This window comes from Empidonax traillii, unplaced genomic scaffold (assembly GCF_003031625.1).
Source record: "Empidonax traillii isolate 1590-97213 ecotype Southwest subspecies unplaced genomic scaffold, ASM303162v1 scaffold21:size2437335, whole genome shotgun sequence".
Classification (NCBI taxonomy): Eukaryota; Metazoa; Chordata; class Aves; order Passeriformes; family Tyrannidae; genus Empidonax; species Empidonax traillii.
Genome location: NW_020955214.1, coordinates 2,228,251 through 2,245,624, shown reverse-complemented (window position 1 = coordinate 2,245,624; position 17,374 = coordinate 2,228,251). Strand labels below are relative to the sequence as shown.

The following is a 17,374-nucleotide window of genomic DNA, read 5'->3' as shown; positions in this document are numbered from 1 at the left end:
CTTACTGGAGCTATTCTAACTGTCTTCTCCACATAAAGTTACCAAAAGACATTTTGTAAGAGACATTTTACCAGTGCTTCCTTTCTGCACAGGTGGATAAAATCCTCTGCATTCTACCTATCTAACGTAATCCATTAACTCTCAGAAGAAGGAGCACTGAAAAGAGAGCAGGACTCACACAAACAATAAAGCATTCTGCTTGAATTTCCACTCCAGTTCAGAAAATAGTAAATTAATACATGCAAAATAAGGAATGATCAGTCAAAAAAAGCTGAGAAAAACCCATCCCAGCATAGTGTTAAACATGATAGTTATTTTTCTGCTTGGAGGGTTAAAATTACAATAGGCTGAGAGGAGGATTTGAACTCAGCTGTCCAGCATCTGAGGATTCTCTTCCACCACCCAAGGCTGATGGATTTCTTCCAACATTTGAGGAGAAGCCCAAGCTTGTGAGTCCCAGGCACAAGCAGTACCCAGTCATCAAGTTTTTCAGGATTCCTACTTGAGTTAACTATTTGATTTTACCTTTAAATTCTTCTTATTAACTACACCAGATAGCTTGGGAAATTGCATCCAGCCCAACAGCTTTTACAGCACCCATTCTCACACATCTCACCCCTCTGCCAGATGAGCAGTGCTAAAATAAGAGGCTGAATATAACAGTACCAGAGCTCAAGGACTTGATGGTGCCAGACCTCCACATCTGATTCAAGACCAGGTCAACACTGGGAGCAAATGACTTGATGGTAGGGGTCTCAGAGATAAATGAGAAACCTGTAAGCCCAAACTGGCCTTAAGCAGAATATCTGACCTTTTTCTTCACCCACAGAAACGAGTCTCCTTGCACGATACCAGATGTGCTGGCAGCTGGTTACCACAGAGCAGGTACAAGGTGCAGCAGCCAAGTGAACTGACCACAAACCTCAGCCTCCTGAGCTGTGCATATTAACATGTGCCTTCAGTTCACACTAAAATGTGCAGTGTTTTTTACATTTATTGATGATTCACAGACCAATGTCACCATTACTTTGTGCCTTGGATTCACAGACCAATGTCACCAAAATTCACGTGTTTTTACATCTGAGTTTAGATAGTTTTGCCACTGCTGGCAGCTCTGCAGCAGACGTACAGCTTGTAAGCACTGTCATTTATGAGTAGTGACAGAAATTGAGGTCACTCTCATTATAGAAAGGAACCTTTGAAAGAGCACATCACTGTCCCCTGGACGGTGACATTTTCGTGTTTTGCTGTTTCCAGTGAGCAAAAAATATCACATGTACAGGTAATATTGTAGTGCAAATACAATGCTGCTGGAAAAGCAAAATCTAGGACAATATAACCTCATCCATGAGGTTAACAAAAATACATCATCATACATGAGTTTCATGCTCAATAAATCCACTGAAAATTAAACTCAGCTGACAATATTTCAACAAGTGGTCTAATTCTCTCATAATCAAGCACATTAACACACACCATATTCATTTTTGGCGGCTTCAGCTTCTCAGCCTAGCATATTAGAACAATTCAACACATCTGGGACTAAATTAATGTCATGAACAATTTCATACACTTAGAATGATCTTCTCACTTTGCATTACATAGAAGACAGTCCTCAGAGTAAATGGTTAGTATTAAAGCAACCACAGGTTCAGCTACTTAGGCCACAGGACTCACTTTAAAAAACCTGGTCCTGCGGGTTGCTGTGGTCCCTCTGTTAGAGAAGGGGAGGAGCATCTTTGGTCATAGGCTTGCCAAGGTGGTGAGGAGGGCTTTTAAAAAAAGTTAGAGGTCCCTTCCAACCAAGCCATTCTTTGATTTCACGAAAGACCCCCACTTGTTTAAGTCCCCTTAGAAATGTAATGAGGTTTTATTAATTGGTGGCATATCCACTGTGGTTATACACCACCATTTGTGTGCCTGGTATGTGTAAACAAAGTCACTACCCCAAGGAGCTTATCGTTTAAATTGTACAGATAGCAAACCACATCATTATAAACTTGTTATAGATTTTAATCTAAAAAGGAGGCAGAGCAAGACAAAACCATGGGGAGTAACTACATCTGTTTTGCAAGGGAATCTGAAACAGGGTATGAGGTTATGCAAGGATATAAACCGCTCTTTGAGTAAGTGTATCCTCTATAACACAGATCTGGGTGGCGATGGAGAGGGTTTTCACCAGCTCAAATGCTGTCAAGATATATAAAGCTAGATCCAATACAAGACCTGGACACTACAACTTCTGGGCTTTTCTCCCTAGTGCATTACTTGGGCTACATACAACGAAGGATTTACGTGGCTAAAGCAGCCAATGGTCCCAAAGGCATACCCAAATTCCCACACCTGGTTGCTGCTTAACCCTGGACACATTAAGGATCAAGCCAGTGTGTAATGTTTCCCAATACCCAAAGGTTGCTGCTGCTGCTTTCTTCCCACAGCCATGAGACACTGTCTGTGGCTCAGAGAGATCATCAGTAAAAGCAAAGCCTGGAAGATGTTTCCCAGACATTTTCGCTTTCGTTGTTCATTTCACAGTTCCCTTTACACCTTTCACTATACCCCCACTGCAAAAAGGCTTTGACTCTAATAGTAACTTCTTCCTTTCCTCCAGCATGCAAGTGCTTTAGCTGTTCGAATCTGACCTGCATTGCTCAGGAGTTAGGAAGCAATTCCTTTACATCCGTGAGGTTTGATGACGGAGCAAACATCGCAAGAGTACTTAATGCCTTTCTTCAGACTACTGAAGTTCATTCCCATAAATCTATATATACTAACAAGTCTACTTTTATAGGACAGGTGACCATTTTTTTTTTAGTATGATATTGAGTAATACCTTTTTTTCTCTGTGCAACAAACATGCCAAGGAGGAGAGAAGACTCCTTGGGCTCAGACGATTGTGGTAACAACTTTGCATTAAAACTTCAAGCTGTATACATAGATATCCTGCTGCTCTGGGAGATTTTCAAGAGCACAGAGTGACACTAGAGGACTTTTTAGAACACTACTATCCTGTTCCTACCCAATAATCTGTAAAGTTTGGTCTTCAATCTGTGGAAAAGTTGTTTGCACATCCCACAATATTTTTAGCTTATCACCAACCTTAATTATAGTTGAAATGAGTTGATTCAGTGATATTCTCTTTCCCCAAATTACTTTCTTTATGAATTTTTTAATCTTTTAGTTCATCTCTTGAAGTGAAGTATGTAGGTGAGGAGACTGAAGTATTGTTTGAGGCAACCTATACCATCATGCCACTGGCAGCTTTTGTCAATTGTATTCAAAGTCCTCTATCAGTTGAATGTGTCATGAAGTAATGAAGGTATGCTGTGAGAAAGCAAAAAGAAATCCTCACCTCCAGAAAATGCTAGTCTTGTCATAAAAATACCAAATTTTTTTTCTTTTAATTGTTAGTTTCTGTGCAATTCTCTGCAAAATAAGTATTGTACGTAACACAAAAATATATTTCATGGTGAAAAATGTATTTTGCATTTGTATACTGAAAGCTAAAGGAAAGTGATATAATCATCTTGTTTAATCTCTTGTAGAAATCCATCTGAGAAATTTCATTAACCAAAAATCTTCTCATCAACCCTATTACTTCTTTAAAAGCATGACATTTTAGAATAACATATGGATTTAAACTGTTTGAATTGTGAGAATCTACTACAGCTCAGTTAATTATCTCTACTATCCGTATTATACAGCAACAGCTTCTGCACTGTCACATCAGGATATTTTATTCAATTCTACCAATTACTCCCCATGAAAAATATCTTTCCCATGAAGGATTGTGCACAAATCACCTTTCAGCTTTTTCTTGGGTAAGCAGAACAGACTGAGTGTTTTAGATTCTCACTAGAAGGCATGTTTTCTGCACTATCTTGTGCCTTTTTTTTAAATTATTTATCAACTGGAAGAGAAATGCCAACTTGCTTCAGTACATTGCCTTATATCCATCTGGATACCCTAGGAAATACTAATTCATAAGCATGAATGCTATTATCTTTCTCTTAGGACAAACCAAAATGAAGATTACTTCTGAGATTAGGCTGAAAGAGAATTGTTTTGATGCCATTTGCTTTTACTCTAATAAATATCCAGAAGTTTCAATGACTGCTGATTCTTTTTTTGAGGACACAAATGAAAGCAGTTAGCAGAGAACAAATAAGCCCAAACTTCTCTGAAAAGCTCATTACCTTGAAAGATGAATGTTGGGCTTCAAGAGGAGTCATCAGATCAAAATCTATGTGAGAGAATCTATATACAGATGATACACATACATATGCACACACATATATATTTATATGTATGTACATATATATTTATTTAAACAAAAAATCTGCCTTTGCATGCAGGTCATCAAGGAACTTTCAGATGCAGTCATCCAAGCAGAGGAGTATTTGGAGGCTCAACAGAAGAAATTTTTGCTAAAGAGGCATTGGAATAAGGGGGAAATAGCGAAGGAGGGAAGGGTAAAGCCATAAAAATAGGGGGTGTTTCTGCAAGGCAAATTTCCATAGTGACCACAAACATCTCGTTTATTTCAGCTGACACCTTATGACTAGGTACATGGTTGCACACGTAACACTTTCTCGTATTTTTCCCCCAGGACACTGTTTTGTTTACACTCGCAGTGCTGTGAATTTGTAACTGAGGCGTTGTTTGGGTTATTATATGTAATAGGAACAGTATTTTCACAGATGGCTTACCTTCCTTGCCAGACGTCTGTTTTTAACAGTGTCCTAATAACAACTGCATATGCTAACTTCATTCTGTATATTAAAAATTATTGCCTTGAAGGGACAAATCCTTTATTTTTAGGCTACTTTTGTAATCACTGAAAAAACTTAGGAAAGCACGAACTGGATTAACCAGCACTTGCAAGCTGGAAATCAGCTATGACTCCTCCTAAAAAATGAATGCTTCTGTACCATTGGACCTGCCAGGCAGGAGACATGAATTACTATATTAAAATCCTGTTTGTGGCTGACTGTAGATAATTTTATAACTATATGCCTCTAGATCCCCTTTTAGGCCTAGAAATTTATGATTCACCTTCTGAACAACTTTCACACAAATATCACAATTATCAAACAAACCCTTATTTTATTGCTTCAAAATATTACAACCTGGAAAACCGAAAGAAACAGACAATGCCTGGGAGTTGAAGAAAGAGCATGTAAACAGCACAGATGGGCTTCAAAGACATTGTTGAGCAGCATTGTCAAATCCAAACATTTCAAAACTATGAGTCAGGCACCAAAAAAGTCTTGAAATTCACTTACAATTCATGAGATGTGAAAAATAACTATTTTCATTAATGCCTGCATTACTGTTCAGGCATACTCTCTGCTCAGCTGCCTGTCAGTTGTCTTCCCTCAACAGTTTCTGCATCCATTGGCTAATTTCAACTATGTTTGATGGAAGAGCAGAGAGCTAAATGTTGTTGACTCCTTACAAAATTGGTGCAGGACTGGGCTGGGGGGTCAAGGAGAGGAAGGCAGGGAAAACTGGGATTTGTTTGCACTGGTCAGTTCACCCTAGCCCATGCAGCTCCATACTAACCATGCAAAAGCCAACCAGGTTAGCAGTGGGAGCTGCAGGCATTGTGTGGAGCAGGTCATACAGAGGAGCAAGGGGATATTTGGGCACTCTGGCAGTGGGGTGTGACAGAGCCCAAGAGCCAGGTGAAGCTCCACAGCCACAGACAGCTATCTATGTTTTAATCCCAGATGTCCATGACTGGGATCTAAACACTAGATACACTAAATAGGACTCATAAGTCTTTCCTCACAAAACTGTACTGAAGTTTAGTGCCCCTGTACCCTTTCCCATGCTGCTGGATGCCTACTCTATGGTACTCCCAGTGGTTGTTGCTCCCTTGTGATTCACTAGCTCATTTATTATGTGTCTGTGCAGGTGTACCATAACTTTCTTCAGAGTAAAGTAAGCTAGCAAAGGTAAAGTGGTCTCGAAGAGTGGTGGCAGAGGGCAGGAGACAGGGAAGCAAATACAAACCTCCTCAAGCTGAGAACTTACTCAGGCCAAGGTACTGTGAAGTAAATCCCAGAGATATTCCTTACCAAATCATCCATTCTAACCCAGTAAAATATTTGTGTTTCCAAAAGTTGGGTTTTTTTCTGTGCCTTACATGATGGTAGGCGAGTGTTTTCTCTTCATTTTACTATTGACAGCTCATGCCATCTCAAGCTCACCCGACTCCATCAGTCTGAAGGAATCTGAATTTCCCCTCCTGGCCCCCCACTGCAGCAACAGGTGCACATCAGCAGAGAAGAAACATGTCTCTCTGGTGGTGAGGTCCCCAGGCTATGAACACATAAAGATTTGTCAGCCTGGTGCCTTTCAGAAGCACAGCTTTCTCACATGGATTACAGCATCCTGTTGCTCACTTTATTTTGACATATTTTGAGTTTCTGTTTTCCAGAACATTAGAAGAAATTTTCTGGAAGGTCTAATAGTAGCATAGCAATCTCAAGAGCTTCACTGTAAGCTGTAAAATGTTTTCATTTACAAAAGACATTACCTACAGATCTGATACCAGGAGTTGTGTAGTACTGTTATGTTTTCTCACTTGCAAGTACACAGGCCTAAGGAATCTGCCCTTATAGCTGCAGTATGGCTACAGTGCTATGCAGTCCTGCTAACACCTACCCCCCTGCCACATTTCAGCTACCTTTTCCACTGTTCTACCAGGTTCATCCTCATCCCTTTATCTCAGGAGGAGCTGGCTTCAGAGGAGCTCTGTCAGACTGGTAATGGCTCATAGTCAGCTCATTTCTAGCAGTACATAAATCCAAAATAACACAAGTGGTGAGCAGAGATATTCTGACCTTGCTTCACTGTAAACAAGTAAAAAGTCATGGTCATGTCAGGATTTAATACGTTACTTGCTTTCTGTTCAAATGCAATCATTGTTTACAGATTTTTGCAGTGACCCCATATGATCATCTGGACAGTTGTCCTCCTTTACACATCTCATTTGCCAGATTGAACAAGCTCTAACATATGTGCTAGAAGTGAAGGCTCCCCTATGCTATTGCTGAGGCTTGTCAAAAGGATGATTTAATAGAAACAGTATTTCTATAATGAAAACAAATAGACTTTTAACAGTGTAGCTGGAGTTCATAAAAAAGCACAGGCTCACTCACTAATTTATCTAGCTGAGCAGCAAAGGCCACAAGCATGTATTGTGATAATCTGATTCAAAGGAAGAAAATGTGGACCAGGTGGCTGGCCATTACTAGACATTCAGTTGACCTTGTCTGTCTCACAGGTTTTACATATTAATACCCATATTATCACTATATCCTCTCAGATATTTATTCCCCCTTCTTTAGTAACTGATATTTTTTTCCTTACAGTGGTATTCTTGATACGAAAAAATGGTGATTTCTCAGCAGTTTCAGCCTGTGGTCTTGGGCTGGTAGCTTAATCAGGATGCTGTTCCAGAGCCAGTGGACCATGTTGGGAAGTGTACTGGTATTTCTCAGGCTATTTGAAGTCCAGCACTTTCTCAAAAGCTTCTGTCTTGCTGCAGAGTGGTTGGACTGGGGGTAAATGTGTGACGATGCTAGACCAAGAGGACAGCAAAGAACTGCAGAACCTTTGCAGAAACCAAAGCAACCAATCACTTACAGTGAGGAATTTCCTAGTGTCAGAGATAGGCTGGAAGGAAGAGACAAGCCTGGAAAACATAGCCCATCCCATGGAAAGACTAATCAGACAGGTTGTCTAGTGGAAAGTCAAATTAAGAGACAATAGCAGGACAAAACAAAAGCTAAAGAAAAGTGAGCAAAAGCATACCACATGTAGGTAACCCGCAGGTGATCCTTCACTGTTTCCCACAACAGCTGGATATGGACTGTGAGTCAAAAGACAAGAGAAATCCATGTGACCTAGGAATGCTAACTGCAGAAATCAAGAGTCTGATGACACTGGCAAGGGATGAACAGACAGCAGAGAGCAAGATCTGGTATCCTGTTGGGCACACTCCAGGCCCCACTGAATTCAGGGAGGTTGTGTCATAAATTTCATTAGATATGGGTTTGCTCCCAAGAGTTTTTTTTCCTCTATTCTTATTACCTTAGTCAGCACTCTGCTTAAAACCGTACTAGGCTTTTTTCTGCACAGAGAAAAAAAAGTGTTATGTGTGATGAAATGGTAAAATAAACATTAGTCGTCTTGGCTCTCCTCCATAACATGTATTCCACTTCAAATTAAAAATTAAATTGAGCCTTTCGGTGTGACTGTTCAAGCATCTTGCCCAGCCATCCGTCTCCCAGCTGTGCAGTGTGCCACTTGGATCTTGCTGCCAAGTGTAAGCACTTGAACAATCCAAGGCAGCTGATTATTGCATAAAGACTCTTTTAATTTGTATTATGCTATCAGTATTTTTTTTATGTATAGAATGCTTAATTTATTAATTTCAGGATTGTATATTTGCAGATTCCAGGTCTTTGTTTATTAGATAAGTTATATGTCACTTATTACATAAATAGCTAGGAAGCTGAGAGCCTCACGTGTGAGTGACAGAGCCAGGAATAAAATGTAAAGGAACTCCTTTAGAATCGTAACTTCATCCTCCAGCTCTTGCTGCTGTTGCTGTATTACAGAGATAATATTTTCTCCTTATAACCTTCTATACTTGCCCCTTATTTACAGTACTCATAATCCCCTAGGATACTGTTTGAAACGTTTTAACCTGTACTTTGTCACTGATTGTGTAGTAAGAAAAGCTAAAACCATAAAAGTGAAGCAATCCGTCTGGTTTATGTGAGTTCTTTCAGATGATTTTAGGTGAAAATTTTGGTTGATTGAGAGGGTCTGAAAAAGAGAGGACAAAGACTGTGAAACAATTAAAAAAAAAAAAAAAAAGAAAACTTATATGATTTTATTCTGCTGTAAATTGTGAAATCTTCCTGTTTGTATATGTGTTTTTTGCAGTGACTGCTTTAAAGCCTTTGTCCTCTTTAGAAAAGTAAAATAATGAATAGATTACATTGCTCCATTTCAAGGAAGAAAACAACAAGGAAAAGCCAACTGGAACACCAGATTATATAAATAAAGGCAATTTTTACAGTGTTCTGATCCAAATGTTTATTTATTTCCTAACTCATACAAAATTGATGCTTGTAGAGGTATTGGGTTAAAAGGGTTGGAAAATTAATCCTTCTAGTTATCCACAGAGAACATATAGTACTGATGAAGCAATGAAAACCTCTTAAATTTGAATAAGAAATACATTACATATAACTTACAGAAATAAGAGCAGATGTCATATAGAAAATGATGGTTTAGAGCAACAGTATCAGCAAGGACACTGATATTTGTCTCTGCCGCAGCTGGAATGGATCACCCTTTACCCAGGTCCATTCAGTGGATGGGGAGGCTTCACTTCCACAACTCCAAACAAGAAACATAACTATTACCATTGTCAGGCATTTCACCTGTTTGCTTGTCAGTCACTTCTCTCCTCAAGCTCATTCACCATCCAGTTCTGCAAGGTCATAACACATTTTCTACACTATTGAGTTTGGCTGGATTCAGACCAGAGACCTACATGTAAAAGACTAAAAACAGAAGGAAGTTCTGTTCTACTAGAAATTTATTTAGCGATCAGATGGAAAACTTGGTTTCAGGGAAAAAATGTTCAGTACCAGAAAGAGATGAGAAAGTCAGTCCTGGATAAAAGTAGTTCTAACTTTTAACATAAATGAAAGTGATATTAAAGGTTTGTATATGAGTCATGCCAATTTGTATAGAGATAATAAATACAAAGAAATGGTATCTAAGTCATTATAAATTTTGCTATTTACACAAAAGAGGAAAAATGATATTTCCCACATAATTTTTCATGTTTCCTTTCATATCTTGCATACTTATTAAAATGGATGGTTTCAAGTACGCATAGAAAAAATACGAACGTGCAGAGAGAATAACCACTAGAAAGAAAAAAAGCAATCAAGTCCTATAACTGCATTTAAAATAATTCAGTCCTATCTAAAGAGTCAAATCATGTTCTTTTTCCTCCCTACATAAAAATTGCACTCATATTCATAACAACAGAAGAAAAGCACAGTTGCTTCATAACACTGGACACAGCTTTCCAGAAACAAGATAGCAATTACTCAGAAATGCTATGGAAAACATTAATCACGGAGTAACTTGCTATTTACATCAAAGATATAACCTCTAAAATTAATTCTAAATAAAAGAAAAAAAATACTGTCATAGGACAGTTTCATCTATAATGTGGAGTCTCTGCTCTTTTCTTTTCGTCCAGCATTTCTTTTGAGACATATATCTATAAATTTATAGATATACATTTTAGAGAGATGTATCAAAAGTTAAAACATGTCTGGATGGAGAGCTCGCAAATTTCATCTGAAACTACATTTGCAGTAGACAAACCCCCACAGAAAAAAATGCCAGAATGATACATTTTAATGAAATGCATTCCCTGTCCATGATCCGCATAGGATCCACATAGAAACCTCAATTTCCTCAGTCCATAGAAGCAGAGCTAAGAGTAGCAGTGTGGGTTCCCCAATGCCACCAGGTTGAAGCACCCTAGCCCTCGTGGGATGCAGTGGTTTCCATCCCCGTGGAGGCTGCTAGGACAGGTGCAGAGCAGGGTCAGGGTGGTGGTGTGGAGAGCTGTCACCCTCCATGTGGACTACAGATGGGATACCAGTTCCTTGGCAGTCAGTGCAAGCCACTCCTGCTGATGCCAGCAGGAGCTGTACAAATCCCCAGGGCAGCAGCAGGCTCTGAGGACAGGAATGCAGGACAAGGCATTGTTGATTCTCCGAACCAGACCCAGCACAGCCAGCACATTACCCATCATCAGCTCTGTTCTCACTAGGCTCTACAAAACAAGTCACTGCTGTCGTGCTTCTTCTACAAAACGACCGCTGCACCAGACAGGAACTGTTGAACACCACAGCACTTCTTATTCTTACACATGCAGGATGCTAGTGGGCAAGCAGTTCCAATTCAGAACCGGGAAAATCCAGCTGGAGGATGTGCCCCTTAACAGAGGAAAGACTGTCTGTGCTTCCAGCAGTCAGCGCTCAGCAGCCCAGTCATCATGGTCACTTGTCAAAACCAGTGCAAATTCACAGGAAAAAGAATGTCTGCATTGAGAGGGTATAAATCCTTCCTCATGTTCGAGAATGGTACAAGCATTTACCCAGCATCTCTATCAAATATCGTAGAAAAGGTTACACAAAAATATTTAAATATATGGATACAGATACATAGATATTACACTTGCATAAAATATGTATTTTCAAAACCCTTTGGGCAGTTTCACAGTTAGCTGAAAATGTATGCTTTAGAAATATGAACAATTTTCTACTCTTTTCTAGTTTAAGTAGGAGGGGGAGGGGAAAGAAGCATCAGCCTTATTAATACTGAATGCTAAGTGCAGGAGTTTAGCTGTAGCTGTAGGGTTTTGAAGCAATTGATTTGACAGAACCTCCAAGCATAAACTCTGTTTTAAAAATCCACATCTATTCCCTAGATTGCTTATTGTTTCATGAAAATGAAAACCTACGTGTCCTGCTTGTATCAGCTAGATCTCCTGAGACCATTCAATTAAACCTCATAAGCCTGCAATACCTCAAGACAGGACTGTGTATTGGGAGTACGCATGAACCTTATTGCAGTAATTCTGTGTGATAATAGGAATTTATAACTTCTCATATCTTGTCTAATTTAACTCTAGAAATAAAAAACCTTAAATGACACCACAAGAAGCTCACAGTTCTGCAAAAATTAAAGTCAGTATGAAATTTTACTAATAGACCATATAATTTACACAGATTTACATAAATACAGAGATATTAAAATATTAAATCAAAGCTAATTAACAGGATAGAGTTTTACATGGTAACATTTTAACTTTAGTCACACTTTTGCAACTACTTTTAGTGTCATGAGATTATATAAATAATACATAAACCTGTATATCCATAATATATATAAAGATATATATATCTATCTCTCCATCCTTCATTTTTTCTTCAAAAATAGGGCAATTTTATAAATGCAATGAGATGTGACAAGCAGTACACTTCTGGGAAATTATTGCATGCCTTGAGTGCGTAAGGCAGAGGGAAGAGTATCTGACTTCAGACACTAAAGAAGTGAGATCATCAACCAGAAATGCACTGGAGTGATTTGGAACATCTTATTGCTTTTATAAAATTCGAAATTATACACTGTTGGTTTGTGGGGATTTTTTTTAAAGGCACAAAACAAAGGGGAAAGTAATATCTCTCTATTTAGTGGAGATCAACGGTCAAGGAGCTCCATTACCACTCACTGAACACTCTTCACTGTCCTAAATCTATTCCCTGTGGTGCAATATTGTGCTGCAGTTGCATAAGGAGGTTAAACACAAAAGTTCATGCATCCTTTAGTAGGGGGAAAAAAAACAAAGACAACATCCTTGCCCAGCAACAACGAAAAAGCCATTGGCATCCAATCCCACCAACTGGCAGCAAGAGTCAGCCATGATTCCTATCAAACAGCAATGGCAAACACCACTTGGTAGCAGATACAACATGCTGGCCCCACTAACCTCAGGGGGTGGAGCAGCACCTTGAGCTGGATGATACAGTACTTGCCTAAAGCAGTGGAGGCATGGATCCAAACTCAACAGCAATTTCCCATCAGACCAGGAAAGATCGGAAAGGGATAAAACTGGGTAATAGAAACACTGAAAACTCTGCATTTTTTGGGCTATTAGAGGATTATGGAGCACTTCTGCCACTTGCTTTACCTATTTTAAATTAGTCAACGGCATTCACTCCCAGATTAGGGCCCCAGACCTCCTGAGCCATGTGTCTGGGCTTTTTCTAGTCAGTCACCCCGGGAGGCAGAGAACAGCATAGAAGAAATACAAAGAATACAGAATATTCTGTGAACTATTACTATCTCCTCAAATTACTTTTAGTGCTGGGACAGAAAGGGGAAAAAAAAAAAAAAAAAAGATTAAATCCCTCAGGATCACTTTTTCTCTGCTGTAATCTTTAGATGTTAGTATGCACAGTAGAGGGCTGCCTCTGCTACGATATCACACTCAGTGTTTCAAAGTTTGGATATGGCACTCTGTTAAGGCACCTTCAAGTAATGGTCACTGATTTAATCACTAAGCAAAGCCGCATTTTCTGTAACCGACACTGCTTCCTCCAACACACACAATACCAGCAGCCACTCACATCCACCATCCACAGACAAAAAAACTCTCAGTGCCTGCTAGGGATAAACTACACCAGCCACTTCTAAAATAAATATTTACCAGGGTTTAGGAGTAGACATTTTTGCACAGCTGCATGATTTGATCCCTAAGAGGGAAAACAGGAGAAAATTAAGTGCTGTCTGTCCTTAATTGTCAACAAGATTAGGGTTACAAATACACATCACCCTAAAAAAGCAGAAGCGAGATGAGTACTGCTGCAGGATTCCTTACTGGGAGGCAAAGCTGTAAATGCAGGTGTTCAGTGCAGGGTGCCTGGTGCAGAACTGGGTTGCTTCAGGACCAACAGGAGGTACAAAGACAGCCTCCCCTGGGAGAGGACAGGCAAGTTAGCGCACATTACCTCTCCCTTCCACATCGAATGGCACTGGGTTTGGGTTTCAGGTTTCATGGGATGCAGATAGGGATGGGGAAGGGGAGGCATTTGAAGATGAATGGAGCTGAAGGGAGCAGAAAGCTCAAGCATCACTCTATGCAGACAGCTGACTCCATCCCCCAGATAGTGGGTCAATCAGCGCTGCAGCTCGGGGCACAGGTATGTGGGGCCAGAGGGTGCTTGCAGTTAAGTCCAAAGAGGGGTGGCCATTTCTACACAAAATAATATCCAGTCCTGCAAAGGAGAGGAGTGGGACAGGGACATAGATTCCAGCACAAAAGGAGAGACCACAGTGTACTTCCAGCCTGCTCCGAGGGGACAGGAGGGTCCTAAGGCACCCACTAGACCTGCCTCTCCCCCCACAACACTCACCCACACCCCAGCCAACACCATGCAACGGTGACACAGGGTGCAGTGGGAATCCCAAGAGCAGGAACATCCCACTCCTTGGGGCAATAATGTCCAGGGAAAAGGGACACCCTACCCCTGGCCCTCTGCTGCATGTGGATGACTTGATATTTAGTAGTTGTGTGCAGCTCCTTCTCCAATTAAAAGATGCATCCTTTCCTCACACAGTCAATGAGAAATGCAATGTGATCCGTCATGCACCTGGATCATGGGCTTGTTCGTTCATTTGAATTAGCAATGTTTTCCTCTTCTTCGGGGACTAGAATAATCACTCAGGTATTTACAAACATCAATCAGCGCCTTCACGAGGTCTCCCCCAAAAACCATCATGATAAAATCTCCGTCTGCAGGAGCCCTGCACCAGCTATGTCCAAACAAGCCTGTGCTTGCTGAGAGCCAGGGGCTGCTGAGGGAGAGAAGCGCTGGATCTCCAAGTCCTGGAGGGGTCTTCCCAGTCGGCTGTCTCTTCCTTGGGCTGCCTCTCCCTGCACCACTGTCCCAGGGTGCTGGCTGCTGCTATTGCTGCTGCGGGCACAGTGGTCCCGTTCATACTCCTCCTGAGCCTTTTGCATTTTCCGCTTCTTCATCTTCCTCTTGTGGATGTGGAAGGTAGTGAGGGAGAGGAGGATCAGGCAGAAGATGAGGGTGACTAGGACAATTAAAACCAGGGTGGATGAGAAGGACTGGAAGAGCTGACCCACTTGCGTGATGCAGGTGGTGCTGGTATTTAAGGTGGTAGATGTCCTGTTCAGAAGACAAGGCGGCAGCGACAGCCTCAACTCCTTGGAGAGCTTGGCACTCATTGAGAAGGCTACGGAAGATGAGGATCTTCCTCCCCTCTCTGAAGACGCCTAAATTTCAGTCGCTGCCGTGCCGGGCTGCTGGTGGGCGATCGCTGGAAATGCCCGGGATGCTGCCGGCTCAGCCTCCCGCTCGCTCTGAAGTACCAGAGCAGCCTGCAACGGGAGCCGGACACATCAGCGCCCCGTGGCACCCACTCTGCGCAGCTCCCCCCGCCCCAAACCCGGCTGCGGCAGCCTCCGCCCCGCGCCCCGCCACGGCCCCTCTCCGGTAGCGGCGCAGGGGGACGGGATGGCACGGGCACGGGGCACCGCGCCGCCGCTCCGACTTCGCGAATTCCTCGGCATCCCGGGCAGCACCGCCCGACCGCTCCCCCAACTAGTTGCCCGCGGGAAGGGAGCGAGGGAGCCAGAGCCCCGCGCCGCGGCGGGGACAGGCTGCCGGAGCCGAGTGGGTGCTGTCCCGCGGGGCCGGCGCCCGCCCCGGAGCCCCCCACCCCGTTCCCCCTTACCTGCGCGGCGAGAGAGCCGGCGGGCGCAGGGGCTGCGGCAGCGCGGAGTGAGGGCAGGAGCGGAGCCAGCGCAGGAGCGGAGCCGCCGCCGCCGCCGCTTCGGGGAGCGCCGCCCGCAGCTGCAGCCGCCCCGGCCGTGACGTCAGGCGGCCCGGCCCGCCGGCCGCCGCCCCGCACGGCCCCGCGCCCGCGGCACCGCCCGGCCCCCCGCCGGCCACCCGCGCCCCCCGGACACGCAGGCACCGCCACCACCACTCCACTCCCGCCTCCACCCCGGGACCGCCGCCCGCACCCTCCGTGTCCCTGCGCTGCCGCAAGCGCAGCCGGCGCCGCTCGTCGCCCCGGTCCCCACGGCAGTCCAGCCCCGCACCACCCCTCCCTGCCCACCTCTGCCCCCCGCGCTCTTTGCGTGCCCGGACGCTGGGAGCGGCCCATATTCCCTTCCCCAAAACACCCAGACGTACCGCCATATCCAGCGACCGCAGCCAGCTCCTTGTCCCGTGTCCCCATCCACGCCACGGCCGGAGCGCCCACCCCAAGTCACCCGCGGCTGCCCCCGGTGCCTTCACTTCCCGGCTGCCGTGTGCACCCACCCACAACCCGCGTTCGCAGCGGTACCACACCCCGAGTGCCGAGCTCCCATCCGTACCGAAACCTCGTCCCTTCGCACACCCGGAGCACCCGTCCTTCCTGTGAGGCAGGTGTCAATCCGTGGGAGCGAGGCAATGCCAGGGGCTCTTATTGGAAATATGTGTGAAAACTTGCCTTACCACGGCTAAGTGCATCACGGGCATTTTCTTCAAAAGCAAATGGGTATGAGCTGCGCATTAATACATTTAAGCTAAAAATGAGATGATTTCTAAAGATAAGAAAATGTATTATTTGAAAAGTACTTTCAGTAGAGGTAACAGGACAGAAAAAGTAATTACCGTTAGGATGGAGCTCTTCACATTTCCGAAAGGAGCAAACTGATGTGGTAGTCTCTGCAACATGGGACAAGATCTGATGGCCAGGAGGTAGCATCTGTCCTATGTTGTGCGCTCCAGACTAACCCCAGGTGCTCGGAGCAGAGTTCCTATAAAGCTCTGACGTGACTAACAGGACTTTAAGGAAAAATGGAAAGTGTCCATCCTTGCTGGTGGCCTGAAGCCACCTGAAAAGTCTGTAGGAAAATCTGTACCATATGAACTCAGACATGAGTTGAAAAAATTTTCAGTCAAGAACAAAAATCGGTTAGATCTGCTGACCGTGATAGCCAAGAACCTGTTGCAGAGGTGGACAGGAGCTGGTAAGCTGTGTATTTAAGCATTTTGTCGTTTCAAGGCAGATATCTTCTGTACTGTTTTTATCTCTAATAAATGCACTGCAGCTTGTGAAATTCAGCCAGACACTATGATTGTTCTGGTGAAAGATTTACACCACGGGGAATGGAGTACTGTAAACCCGGCTGGGATAGTCACAATCATTTGCAAAGGGACTCCAACGGAATACTTCCTCTAAAGCTAGAGGAACAGGGGTCCAATTAGTCTTTCACCTCCCCAAATCAGTTGTGTTGCTTTAGAGGGCTGCTGCATAGTGAGGAAAGAAGTTCAGTCCAGAACTGAGAGACAAGCCTTTGCCTACTCATTTGCCCACTGCTCCTCTCATTCAGCTTTCTCAGGTGCATACCCAGTGTCATTGCCCAAAATACACCTCCCTCATGCATTGGACAACTTTTAAAGGTCCCTTCCAACCCAATTATATGATCCTATGATTCTCAGCCCAGCTTTCCTTGTACACATGCACACCCCCTTTTGCAGACCAGCCACATCTCCATATGCCCACTGACATTCTGCCTGCACCCTTTTCTTCCTCCATACCTTTCTCCAACGTGCACATCTGAGGTCTGCGTTAATGGATGCTCTGTGCTCACTGCTCTCTGCTTTAGTGAAGAAAACAACTATCACAGGCTGAAACAGCAAATCAATCATCAAGCCATTCCCTCTTTCCTTCC

The 17,374-nt window shown here is 43.3% G+C and overlaps 1 protein-coding gene across 2 annotated transcripts; it reads right to left on the bottom strand.

Annotated features, from left to right (window-relative positions):
* Positions 1 to 9,607: 9,607 nt before the first annotated feature.
* CUNH11orf87 (chromosome unknown C11orf87 homolog) lies at positions 9,608 to 16,709 on the bottom strand. Of its 2 annotated transcripts, none has more exons than XM_027900680.1 (2): positions 16,031 to 16,709; positions 9,608 to 15,025 (listed from the first exon to the last, which is right to left on the bottom strand). In XM_027900680.1, exon 2 carries the CDS (start codon positions 14,870 to 14,872, stop codon positions 14,396 to 14,398), a length of 477 nt encoding a protein of 158 aa, XP_027756481.1. In that variant the 5' UTR covers positions 14,873 to 15,025; positions 16,031 to 16,709; the 3' UTR covers positions 9,608 to 14,395. The 2 variants fall into 2 exon arrangements, with proteins under 2 accessions (XP_027756481.1, XP_027756471.1); XM_027900670.1 differs by lacking the exon at positions 16,031 to 16,709 and adding an exon at positions 15,382 to 15,431.
* Between the last annotated feature and the right edge of the window lie 665 nt (positions 16,710 to 17,374).

Excerpts from the sequence above, each read along its gene's own strand:
- CUNH11orf87 (XM_027900680.1), bottom strand. The coding sequence starts at position 14,872 with ATGAGTGCCAAGCTCTCCAAGGAGTTGAGGCTGTCGCTGCCGCCTTGT.